This window comes from Hemiscyllium ocellatum, chromosome 9 (assembly GCF_020745735.1).
Source record: "Hemiscyllium ocellatum isolate sHemOce1 chromosome 9, sHemOce1.pat.X.cur, whole genome shotgun sequence".
Lineage (NCBI taxonomy): Eukaryota > Metazoa > Chordata > Chondrichthyes > Orectolobiformes > Hemiscylliidae > Hemiscyllium > Hemiscyllium ocellatum.
The window spans coordinates 91,870,922-91,883,563 of NC_083409.1; the positions used below are offsets into that span (position 1 = coordinate 91,870,922).

Sequence of the window (12,642 nt, forward strand, 5' to 3'; positions counted from 1 at the left end):
GGAGAAGTCAGGGTGCTGTTGGGTAGGAGTTGGGACATTGAGTCAGCTCATCAGAATCTCCACATGTTCCCAATGTACAATTCCAGCCTAAGTTACTGCAATTACTATTTACTGCGCAGAGAAAACTCATTCAGCCCAAGTTAATGTAATTGTTGATGCTGAAGAATATTCTTCCAATTTACTTCATCTTAACCCATCATGTGCCATCTATCCTAAATGTGCCAGAATTTGCAGATCATCCAATGGACTTAACAGTCATCCCGTGAAGATAAGTCATCCTCAATTGTGGGGGAAGCTGCCAATTTCACCTGTTCAGGTTATAAGAGGCCTGGCTAGTAGTCTGATCTCAGCCGATATTTTTACCAGACATGTCAGATTCTAGAGAGGAATCTGGCTTGATACATCATGTTTTGAATTGTCTTGGTTTTAACGAAGTGGTCCCTCAAATGCTGCTGACTTCGAACAAATAGAAGTTTATTAATAAAACAAGTGAAGATAACCTAGAATAAACCAAACCATCTATTTATAATATAAATTCAAATATTTTTAAACACAGTACAAGAATAATCACATTAATTCCAAAATTAAATCGAAAGAAAATAAAACAGCTTTTGTCTGGTACCGAAAGTGCAACCCTGGTTACATAACAAAAACAGAACTCAAACAGCACTCACACCAAAGTCCCTGTGTCTCAGTAGGGTTAAGTCACTTATAACTTCAAATTTTAGTCTGGAACTACAGATAGCTCCAAGAGTAAGCTATCACATAGCTGCTTTTATGTATTCAGTTTTAAGTAACTTCTTCAAGGTTTTATCCAACATTTCTGGTGTCATATAATGCTAATTATAGTTCACATTATAGAAGAGGAAGTGTTAAAGGTCTTAGAAAACATAAAGGTGGATAAATCTCCAGGATACAATCAAGTATATTCCAGAATACTATGGGGAGGAATTGTGGGGCCCCTATCAGTAACATTTGTATCATCTATAACCACAAGTGAGATGCTGGAAAGTGGCTAATGTTGTGCCTTTATTTTGAAAAAGGCAGTAAGGAGAAGCCTGGGAACTGTAGACATGTGAGTCTGACATCAGTGGTGGGCACGTTGTTGGAGGTGATTCTGAAAGGTAGGGTTTACATGCATTTGGACAGGCAATGAATGATTAGGTATAGTCAGCATGGTTTTGTGCGAGAGAAATTGTCTCAAAAACGTAATTGAATATTTTGAGGCAGTAAGCAAAAACTTTGATGAGAGCAGAGCAGTAGACATCATTTACTTGGATTTTAGTAAATCCTTTGATAAAAAATCTGCATGGTAGACTGATTAGTAAAGTTAGATTACACAGGATTCAGGGTGAGCTTGCTAATTGGATACAAAATTGGCTTGATAGTAATAGACAGGAAGGGTTGTTTTTCAGACTTCATGGTCGTGACTGGTGGTGTTCCACAATGAACAGTACTGGATCCACTTTTGTTCATCATTTATATACATGATTTGGATGAGAATATTGGAGGCATGGTTAGTAAGTTTGTGGATGACACCAAATGTGGTGGTATAGTAAACAGTGAATTACAAGAAAAAACTTGACTTGGGTCAACAGGCTGAGGAGTGGCAGATGGAGTTTAATTTGGATAAATGTGACATCTTCCATTTTGCAAAAACAACCAAGGGTAGGACTTATAGGGGTTCAGGTACATTATTCTTTGAAATTTATGTCACAGGTAAGAAGATGGTTAAGAAGGCATTTAGCATGCTTGCCTTCCTTGCTTAGACCTTGGGGTATTGGATTTGGGACATTATGTTGAGGCCTCTTCTGGAATACTGTGTGCAGTTCTGGTTGCCCTGTTAGAGGAAGGGTATTATTAAACTAGAGAGAGTTCAGAAAAAATTACAAGGATGTTGCTGGGAATGGAGGATTTGAGTTTCAAAAATAGGCTGGATGGACTGGGACATTTTTCATTGAAGCATATGAGGTTGATAGGTGACCATATAGAAATTTATGAAATCGTGAAAGGTGAATAACAAAGGTCTTTTCCTTAAGGTGGGCTAGTTCAAAACTAGAGAAAGTGAGGACTGCAGATGCTGGAGACCAGAGTTGAAAAGTGTGGTGCTGGAAAAGCGCAGCAGCCCAGGCAACATCCGAGGAGCAGGAGAATCGACATTTCGGGCATAAGCCCTTCTTCAGGAAGCCCTTTCCTGAAGAAGGGCTTATGCCCGAAACGTCGATTCTTCTGCTCCTCGGATGCTGCCTGGCCTACTGCGCTACTTCAAAACTGGGGGGCTTTTTTTAAAGTGAAAGGAGGAAGGCTTAAAAAAGACATGAAGGGCAACTTTTTTTTTTAAACATAAAGTGGTTCGTGTGTGGAAAGAACTGCCAGCGGAAGTGATGGATGAAGATACAATTACAATGTTTAAATGACATTTGAATAAGTACACGATTAGGAATGTTTTGGAGGGATATGGGCCAAATGCAGGAAGGTGGAACTAGTTTAATTTGGGAACATGATCAGCATGGAGTTTCGCACTCTAAGGTAAACTAGTTCATGACATATCTTGCCCTTTTCAAAATCATGGACCTATACAATCACACTATTATAAGGATTTCACAAGTCTACATAAAATCTCCCTCTTTAAGATTTGGGTGTTTCCCCTAAGCTTAAAACAAAAACATTCCAGAAATCTCTAACGAACCTTGAAGCCCTTTAACTTTCTGGTCTGTAAAACAATCTAACAAATAAAATTCCAACAGTTGTGCACAAAACATATTAGCTCTAAAGCCAGACTTCAAAACAGCTTTAAAATAAATCACCCACGGTTACAGAATTACTTACAAGTCCACCTAACACATAGAAAACGCTTTTGTTACCAACACAAAACCCAGAAACCCAAAATTATAATAAATAACATTTATATACATACAGAAATCCCATAGTGTACATCACATTAATGTAATTTAATTGCAGCCTTCAAATATTCGAGTAATGTTGCAATTTGTCAATAAAACGCTGAGTCAGTTCTGACAGGGGGTGTCGAGCTAGGTTGTTAAATATATTCAAGGCTGAGACTGACAGATTTTCAATTTATAAGGAATTCAAACATTGTGAGAAACTATTATGTAGATGAAGTGAACTCAATAGAAGCTGAGTCAGTTTTCACTGGGGGTATCAAGCCGCATTGTTAAGTATATTGAAGACTCAGCAAGACAGATATTTAATTAATAAGGATTTCAAACTGTTATGTAGATGTCGTTGACTCAATGGATCAAATGGCCTACTTCTGCTTCTACATTCTTTGCTCCTTTGATCATCCATTTTTCTATGAAAAAGACTAAGAACACCCTACTGAATAGAATTGTTCTTTGGTTGGTAATCTATCATAATTATTTGATTTACTGTTTGGTATTGAGTGGCTTGAAAACTGTTGTGCAATCTCTATCTATGGTGCATTCCTACAAAGAAATGGAAACTTGGAATCTGCTACCTAATTTACAATTTATTTTGACCATCTGAAGTCCTCATTTTAGAACTATGTAATACATAAATATTCTCCAGACTGCATTTTCATGCCAATGCAATATGTGTGAAATGTTGCAATTCTGGAAATTGTACAGTTGCAAACAGATATTATGTGATATTCCCATAATCAGGGATGCAATTGTGATGCAGTATTTTTAACAAATTGATTAATACTGTTCATTCATCAGAACTTTGTGATTTTAACAGATTTGATTTATTTTCATTGTTTAAATCAACAGGTTAAATTGTAACAATGTTATCTAATGCTACATGTTGATTGCAATTTATAACTACATCTATCAAATTAAGTTACTCATTTAATGAACCCAGCCTCCAAGATAGATTCATTTATATCAACATTTAAATAGTATGTTCTGAAAGGTGATGCTGCAGACATATTTTTTTGAAAAATTGCAAGCAGGTTAAATGGAAGAATTAGAAGTTTATGTATTGTGGTTTATAAAATCCTGAGGGGCATGATAGGGTGAATAGCCAAAGTCTTTTTCCCTGGGGTGGGTGAGTCCAAAACTAGAGGACATAGACAAGGGAAAGATTTAAAAAGGAGCCGAGGGGTAACTTTTTCACGCAGAGGGTGTTGAGTGTATGGAATGAGCTGCCAGATGAAGTGGTGGAGGCTGGTACAATTACAACATTTAGAAGGCATCTGGATATGTATATAGATAGGAATGGTTGAGCAGGATATGGGCCAAATGCTGGTAAATGGGACTAGGTCAGATTGGGATGTCTGGTTGGTGCAGGCAAGATGGACCAAAGGTTGTGTTTCTGGGCTGTATGACTCTATGACTCCATTTGATTGCTACCGATGCAACATGTGTTCATTGTATTCAGAGTTAATGGAATTAAATGTCCACCATTTTCTATTTTTCAGAATCATTCCTTTGCAGAAGTCACATGATCTTCTAAACACAAGCTTGGTCTGCACATTGGGCATCTTCATTATTTACCTTTCAGTGGTCACATTTGGGATGAAATCCAAGATACAGTCTCACTTAGTATGACACATTCACCATACTGGTTATTCGTTCACAAGATAAAAGTGATTTTGGTAGCTAAACAGGACATTTGTAATAATTGAAGCACATTGCATCATATTGAAGGGACAGAAAGTGTACATTTGGCGTTTTCTGTGTCTCTCTTTTTCCTTGCACAGATTAATGTTCCAACGCATAAGCTAATCTAAACTTTCAGGTGCAATCGATGCTTTTTTAAAGATAAACAATATATACAGGAATCTTTTTGAAAGAAATGCCTATTTTGTATTCTTTGTGCTGCAAGAAATAATGAATATTTGTTAAGCAATACTGCATGAAAAGCATTGTGATTTATATAGTTATCATTTTCTTTGTCCTTATGGCTGTTAGTAAATTTTATTTCTGTCACTATGAGTATGCTAAAGTAATTCAAAGCTGAACAACACAATAATGCTTTACTTTAATTCTGCAATTACGTTGGAATTTTTTTTAACTGTACAATTCAGTGCAAGATACTGCCTTATTAATTTTACCAAAAGGGAAATTCAATCAGCTTCTCTTCTATCCCATTAAAACTTAAATAAGATTGTAATTATTCATCCAATTTTATAGTAAATACAATTTTATAAATAGCATAATGTATGTACAAGAAAAATTGCTTTGCTATCTGAAACAATTATAACAGTAACATTCTGATTTTGTTACATTTTGCTTTCAATATGTTCTCTGAACAATGTTCAACACCATGCATTGATAACCAATTCCATTTAAATTTCTTCCTGGTATTTCCCCAGCTATTGAATATATGACCATTCAAAAGTCATAATATGAACTCCCTCAAGATCTAGTAAGTAATGAACTGGGTGATGTTTGACAGATTGCTGCATTGATCCCTGATGATAACTGAGGCAGTGATAAAGAAGTTAATCTTAAGCATCGCTGGTGGGATTTGTGGTGAAGAGGGAAACGAGCAAAAGATTCTGAGTTGTGATTACTGTATAGTGACATATTCCAACTGATGTTGGTGTGTGAGCATTAGAAAATAGTAAGTTCAGGCACAAGTTTGACCTGCTCCACCCCATTATATTTTCCAGTGACACTCATCATCTAGACTGACAAAAGATTGCTGGTCACATTAGCAATGGACAAGCGTTCCATCAAAACATTTGGAAAGATAACTAAACATTTGTTTGGAAGTGAAGAGAACAATCGGTACTTTGTTGATCTATAATAATGCACTATCCTTTAACCATGGTTTATATGACTTGGTACCTTTTTAAAAGTATTTATAAAATTATAATACAAATACAGTACAGGTAGTAAGTATTCCAAAAACCAATTACACTGAATTCTAATTTACCAGCAGAACTGAAATACATGTACATTTTCAAGTTATGTTGGAGTTCATTATATTTTCATGGGCTTCACCATCTTGATGACTGTTATTCTCAAAGTTACAATCGTGATAATTGGTGAAGATTTTATTTATTTCTGTGTAGTTCATTTGACAGTAATTCTAAGAAGGTAAAACAAAGAAATCAATGCAGATGCTGATAAGACAAATCAATCCAGCACACTCTAAGGACAGTAAAGCAGGATTCTATTCAAAAAAGAACAGGTGAAACAGGAGTTACAAAGCAGATTAGTAATGCATAATAATTGCAAAGTTTTTTGTAAAACTTATATCCCTCCCAAATTCGTAGGTAAAGTCTGCATTGTTTAATGTTGTTCATCTTCCTTTGTATTAATATTGATGTCACATGTCACTTAGTAAAACACACAAATACACACATAAGCCATCCTATCATTGGGAAATTTTAAAAATAACTGGTATAATGAAATGGAATTATCAAACTGTTTATGAAAAGAAAATTGAAATTTTACAACATTTCTTTTCACAAGTTATCTGTTTACAGCTTAATGCATTTCCTTTGTCTTTCATGAGTACAGGATTAAGGCTTCTTCGAGATGTTTGCTGTTCATTCCTTTCGTTCTGTGGTTTTCCTTTAAAAGGCTACAAATATAATAAAAGTTTGATAACAAAATATGTCAGCCATATTGATAATCTAGTTAGTCTTCAGATTTGTATACATGGACTAATGTTTGAAATAGATAAAAGAATAACCTGTTTATTTGGATTATGTCCTCATTTTGATGCATTCCGTATCTGATAGTGTGCAATAATTGAGCCGTAGTGATATGATTTTCAGACGGTGCCATCTCTGCTATGTTTTGAACTGACTGCTCATCTGATGTGCGTGAAGTGCAATGGTACATTTTAATGGAATTATTTTCCTGCAAGATAAAAATGCAATATTTAAATATTAAATTAACTATAAATCTTCCATATTGGCAATCAAAGAGCAATGTTGCATTACTTTCTGTATTTATACACTTAACAAAGATTTATAAAATTCTAATGTAATGTTGAATGAATACTATATTCTGACCTTACTTGTATCTAAATATAAGTCAAATTTTATGAAAGAATACTTTTAACAGACATTGTGAAAGTGCATTTTCCATGGTTCTCAAGTTCAACTAATCTGGTTCTCTTGTGTACATGGATACATGCATTTTTTTTTTCCTCTCATTCTTTGTTATTTGTAAATTAACTTCTTTTTAATTTATTGCCAAATAAGAAAAGTATTTCAACAAAAATCTGAAACAAAATAATACGTAATATAAAGTTTTAATTTAAAAGCTGGACAAAATTGCTTTAAATCATGATATAAATATGCTTTTAAACTTTTGATACAAATTAATAAACTGAACTTTAATGTGCATTACTTGGAGCCACTTTGCTTGACTTTGAAGCTTATTTCGCTGGAGTGTTTTTTGGAAAGGATACTGGCGGAATGCTGGAAGAACAACTCCTGTAGCCTGTTTGTAAAAAGGGATAAAAGAAAGTGCTGCTGTCAGTGCAAAAATCAGGTCACTTAACAATTAGAAGGAAGCCAGCTGATTGTACAGTTACAATTTGTACAGACCGTGATAAACATTGTGCTGTATTCTATTAAAAACAATATGTTGTGGATGCTAGAAATCTGAAATGAAAAGAAAAGTGCTTGGGGAAACTCATGAAAAGAAACTCAAAGTCTATGATCAATGAAATCAACGGCTCACCCTTTTCAAAATATAAGCATAGGCATTAACTATTAAACATGGCACCAAAGATCTAAGTTATCACTACAACATCTTATATTAATATAGCATTGTCAACATAATGAAACATTCCAAGGAGCATTATGAAACAAAGCATGATAATAAATCACATATAGAGATATTAAGTCAGATGAACAAAAGTTTGGTCAAAGAGAGGACTTTGAAGAACTTGATTAATGGAGCAAGAAAGGCACAGGGGTCTAAGGAGAAAATTTTAAATCCTTGGGAGGAGGCTACTGAAGGCATTCTTGAAAGTAGAGTTGCAGATAGATAGGATAGTGAAGAATGCATCTGGTTTGCTTTCCATTATTGGTCAGAGTAGTGAGCATCGGAGTTAGGAGGTCATGTTGCAGCTAGACAGGACATTGGTTAGGCCACTTTTGGAATACTGCATGCAATTCTGGTCTCCTTTCTATCGGAAAGATGTGGAATTTGAAAGGTTTCAGAAATGATTTACAAGGATGTTGTCAGGGTTGGAGGATTTGAGCTATAGGGAGAGGCTGAATGGGCTAGGGCTATTGTCCTGCGAGCATTGGAGGCTGAGGGGTGACCTTATGGAGGTTTACAAAATCATGAGGGGCATGGATAGGATAAATAGACAAGGTATTTTCCCTGGGGTGGGGGAGTCCAGAACTAGAGGACTTAGGTTTAGGGTGAGAGGGGAAAGATTTAAGTGTAAGGGCAACTTTTTCACGCAGAGGGTGGTGCGTGTATGGAATGAGCTGTCAGAGAAAGTGGTAGAGGTTGGTACAATTACAACATTTAAAAGTCATTTGGATGAGTATGTGAATAGGAAGGGTTTAGAGGGGTATGGGCCAAGTGTTGGAAAATGGGACTAGATTAAGTTAGGATATCTGGTTGGTATGGACCAGTTAGACCGAAGGGTCTGTTTTCATTCTGTACATCTCTATGACTCTATATCCACTAGTGGTGGAGCAATTATAATCAGAATTCACAAGGGGCCAGGATTGAAAGGGAGCTGATATTTTGGAAGGTTCTTTATCTAGAGGAAATTAAAGAGGTAGAAGGGACAAATACATGAAGGGATCTGAAAACAGGGATGAGAATTTTAAACTCAAAATGCTGCTTGATCAAAAGTCAGTGTAGGTCAGTATGCAAAGGGGTGGTAGGGCAATGAGTTAAGACCGGGACAAGTACAATCAAAAGTACATTGGAACAGTCAAGTCAAGTAATCAAGGCATCAATAAAAGACTTCCACACCAGATGAGCAGAGACAGCAGCACAGTTGGCTGCTGTAATTGAGAATTAAATAGGCAGCAGTAGTGAGGTTGGAAGCTTGTCGCGGGATTAGGGAAAATTATAGAATCCTTACAGTGTTGAAAGAGGTATTTTGGCCCACGGAGTCCACACTGACGTTCCAAAGAGCATCCCACACAGCACCCTAACCTATCCCCACGATCGTACATTGAACATGGCCAATTCACCTAGCTTGCAAACCCCTGGACACTACAATCCACCTAAGCCGCACATCTAAAAATAGAAAAAAAGGAATGAGCACTAACTTTCTACGTTCCACCCACTCATCGCCTCTTCCACAGATCAACTCTCTCTTTGACTCTCCCTTTGTCCAACTCTCTCTCTCAGAGGAAACCGGAGCACTTGGAGGAAACTCACACAGATACCAAGAGAATGTGCAAACTCCAAACAGACAGTCGCCCAAGTATGATACCAAGATTGCAAACAGACTGGCTTAGAATGAGAATGTGGCTGGGAACATGGATGAAGTTGATAGCTTGAAGTGGGACTAAAAACAACGGTGTCTATCTTTCCAATATCTACGCAGAGGATATGTCTGTTCATCCAGTACTTGATTTCAGATTAAAAAGTCATAAAAAGAATACAACACATATGTGATCCCTTTTTAGCTCATCAGCTTCTTACCTAAGATGACTTATATTTGAAACACATGCCAAGTTTGTTTCACCTATGTGGCATATTTATGAAAACTAAATATAGTAAGCTTTTGCTTTGATTTGCCCCACTTATTGTTGTTTGGTTTTAAAGTAATTTATTTTTAAAGTCTGTTTCTCTGCTTTTTTTTCACAATTTACACTTTTATTTCATTGCACCTCATTACCACCATTGTCCCAATGACTCGCATTGCAAAGATCTGGTCCCAGATCAGATTGGCGCCAGTTTAGAGTGGCCTTTCCTGTTCCTCAACACACTCTCCCACTCACTGTTTTCTGCTGGCCTGCTGACCCTCCTGCTCAATAATTTCCCCCTTGGTTCTCCTCCATACAGGTTTCTCCTCGATCCCTGTCCATTCCACACTTCATTTCACTCTAAGCACATCACACTCCCTCACTTGCTTTCTCTCTCTGTCGTGTACCTCTCCGAAGCACTTGCTCACAGTGAGTGTTTGGGAATTGAAATGGCAACGGTGAAGGTCAACGGGGAAGCAGTCAGACAGTCTAAGAGAGAGAGTTGGACAAAGTGAGAGTCAGAAAGCAAGAGCATCAATCTGATGAAGAGGTGATGACTAGTTGGAATATAGAAAGAGTTCACTTTTTATTTTTATATTTTGGAAGTTAGTTAATTTACCAATATGAATTTAGCAATATAAAATATTTTAACTTACAGGTATAATGTTTTAATGTGTTTTACTTTTCTGGCAAGGAAGATTTTACAGCACCCAACTATCGCACTAACATTACAGCATTCAACTTTTATTTTTGATGGAAAATTACCACCTGCTTAAAGTTGTTTCACTTGGTCATGATTTATCAGAACACAACTACAACTTTAAGTGAGTTCAATACAAAACATTCAGATTAGATTCCCTACAGTGTGGAAACAGGCCATTTGGCCCAACAAGTCCACATTGACCCTCCGAAGAGCTACCCACCCATATCCAGAATGGCCAATTCACCTACCCCACACATCTTTTGGATTATGGGAGGAAATCCATGCAGACATGGGGAGAATGTGCAAATTCCACACAGACAGTTGCCCAATGTGGAAATCAAACCTGGGTCCCTGGTGCTGTGAGGCAGCAGTGCGAACCACTGAGCCACCATGCTGCCCAGATATTGATCAGAACGTGGCAAATTTTATTGATAAAATTGTACACGATAGTGGTCTCAAAGAAATATAATAACTTACATTAACTTATGTTTCCCATTTGAATCTGCAAGACTTGTATAACAAAATGAAATATGAAAACTTCAGTGATTGAGCATCAAAATTGAACCTTAATAGATTTTATATCATTAATTCCCTGCAGATTGCTGCACTTAAACTTCATATATTAAACCAGCATTCACTCTGTGCTGCAGCTAACTAACGTAGTGCAGCCAGTTACGTAGAATTCAAGAATGATACAATACAAAAGGGGGTTGTTACTTCTGTCATGGCAGTAGAGTGGCAGATCTGAGATATATAGGCTAACCCCATAGGTCAGAGAAAAACAGTAAGCTGAAATTAAGGTGTGTGGTTTGTCAATGGCGAGAGTTAAATAACTTATGAAACATTTCATATTGCATTATAAATTAATAAGATGTTTACCACAGACTGTGTTCCTTGAAACTCCTGTTGATCATGCAATGTGATAAATTCTGATGCTTCTGCTGATGAATTCTTATCTTCCATCAGGGTGACTGTAGCGGGCTGATAATTTTGACGTTTCCATTCCATTCCTTCTTTGGATAAGCTTTGGAGAAAATCACTTGTGTGATCATGTTTACCACAGCCAGATTTTTGCGACAGCACATTCATATCCTCTCTTGCCATGTCAAGAGTCGGTTGTAAAGAACATACTTTAAGACAACTTTCAGATAAACCTACTGCAGAGTTATCCGAATCTGGAATACTTTTTCCATTGATTTGTTTGTTGATCAGATTTTCTCTTATACAACTGCCATCCTTTTTCTTATCCATTGTGCTACACGCAATGCCATTTTTAAATTTGTTTAACATTCTTGAGTGAACAGATTTTTTGGATAAAGCTTGGACTTGAAATGGCTCTTCTTTCCAATGTCTCTTTTCTTCACTGCAGGTTTTTGAATGTTTATTTTTCCTTTCAATTTTTGAATGGGTGGATAGTCTACTTTTCGAAATTAACAGAAGTTCCTTTGCTGTTGACAGTTCACAAGCTTGGGAAGAGTTTTTACAGTAGCTGCTATTCTCCTGATCATCACACTCAGAAATTGTTGATCTTGACTGCATTACTTGTACCTGACCTTTCAGCTCATTGCCACCATGCACATGGTTTGGTATGGGCACCAGAAGATTTGCACACTTGTTAACAGACCAGGTTGCATTTGGAATATCACTCTTTTGCTGCCCATTTGTATGCTTTCTCACCAAAGGTATAGTTGTACATTTTCTGGAAATTGGTTCAGTTGTATTCTGAGAATTCGTAGCATACTCATTCAGATCTTTGGAGGTGATTTGCTGCAAAGGGGAGTGTTTACCTTTCCGGCCAGCGAAATACTCTTCATTCATACACGACTCAATTTCTTTACTTGAACCATGTGTTGAATTTGACAATTGTGAAGAAATGATAATTGCTTCCACATCAAGGTCTTTGCATTTGAAATGTGTATGTGGTTGACATGGTTGCAGTAGGTAATAACCTAAACAGGAAAGATCTCATAATGAATAAGCAACAACTTTTTACATTTATATCATGTCTTTAAGGAGTTGAAATGTTCATTGATATGACACAGAAATGAAACAGATATCAAACTATGATGAAATAAACTAACAGCGATAACTAAAAGAGAGGACTTTGAAATATAAAGAAAGTGGCGAGGTGGAGAGGCTTAAGAACTTAAGGACTTCTGGACTTGGGCTAAGGCAGCCGAGAATTCCATTTGTGATAGAACAGTAAAATTATGGTAGGACATGCATTAATAGCAGAAGATCAGATACTGTGAGAAATACAAGGCATGCTGTCAATTTTTTCAGCTCCAATTTCATTGTAAATACAATGGTGAGATAAGGTGTA

General features: G+C 36.6%; 2 protein-coding genes across 3 annotated transcripts in view; one reads left to right on the forward strand and one right to left on the reverse strand.

Annotated features, from left to right (window-relative positions):
• LOC132818823 (phospholipid phosphatase-related protein type 5-like) overlaps window positions 1-4,692 on the forward strand; it is a 135,412-nt gene extending 130,720 nt beyond the window's left edge. For both annotated transcript variants that reach the window (XR_009645028.1, XM_060829941.1), the window contains one exon: window positions 4,403-4,692. Coding sequence is in view for 1 of the 2 variants with exons in the window: in XM_060829941.1 (XP_060685924.1) it covers window positions 4,403-4,429 (27 nt within the window). In the remaining variant the exon portion in view is untranslated. The remainder of the gene's footprint in view (window positions 1-4,402) is intronic.
• Window positions 4,693-11,602: 6,910 nt separating this feature from the next.
• The window catches only part of LOC132818538 (uncharacterized), a 55,862-nt gene continuing 54,822 nt past the window's right edge, over window positions 11,603-12,642 (reverse strand). The window contains exons 4-5 of the mRNA XM_060829597.1: window positions 11,741-12,268; window positions 11,603-11,682 (exon numbers count right to left, since the gene is read on the reverse strand). Of these exons, the coding sequence (XP_060685580.1) occupies window positions 11,603-11,682; window positions 11,741-12,268 (608 nt within the window). The remainder of the gene's footprint in view (window positions 11,683-11,740; window positions 12,269-12,642) is intronic.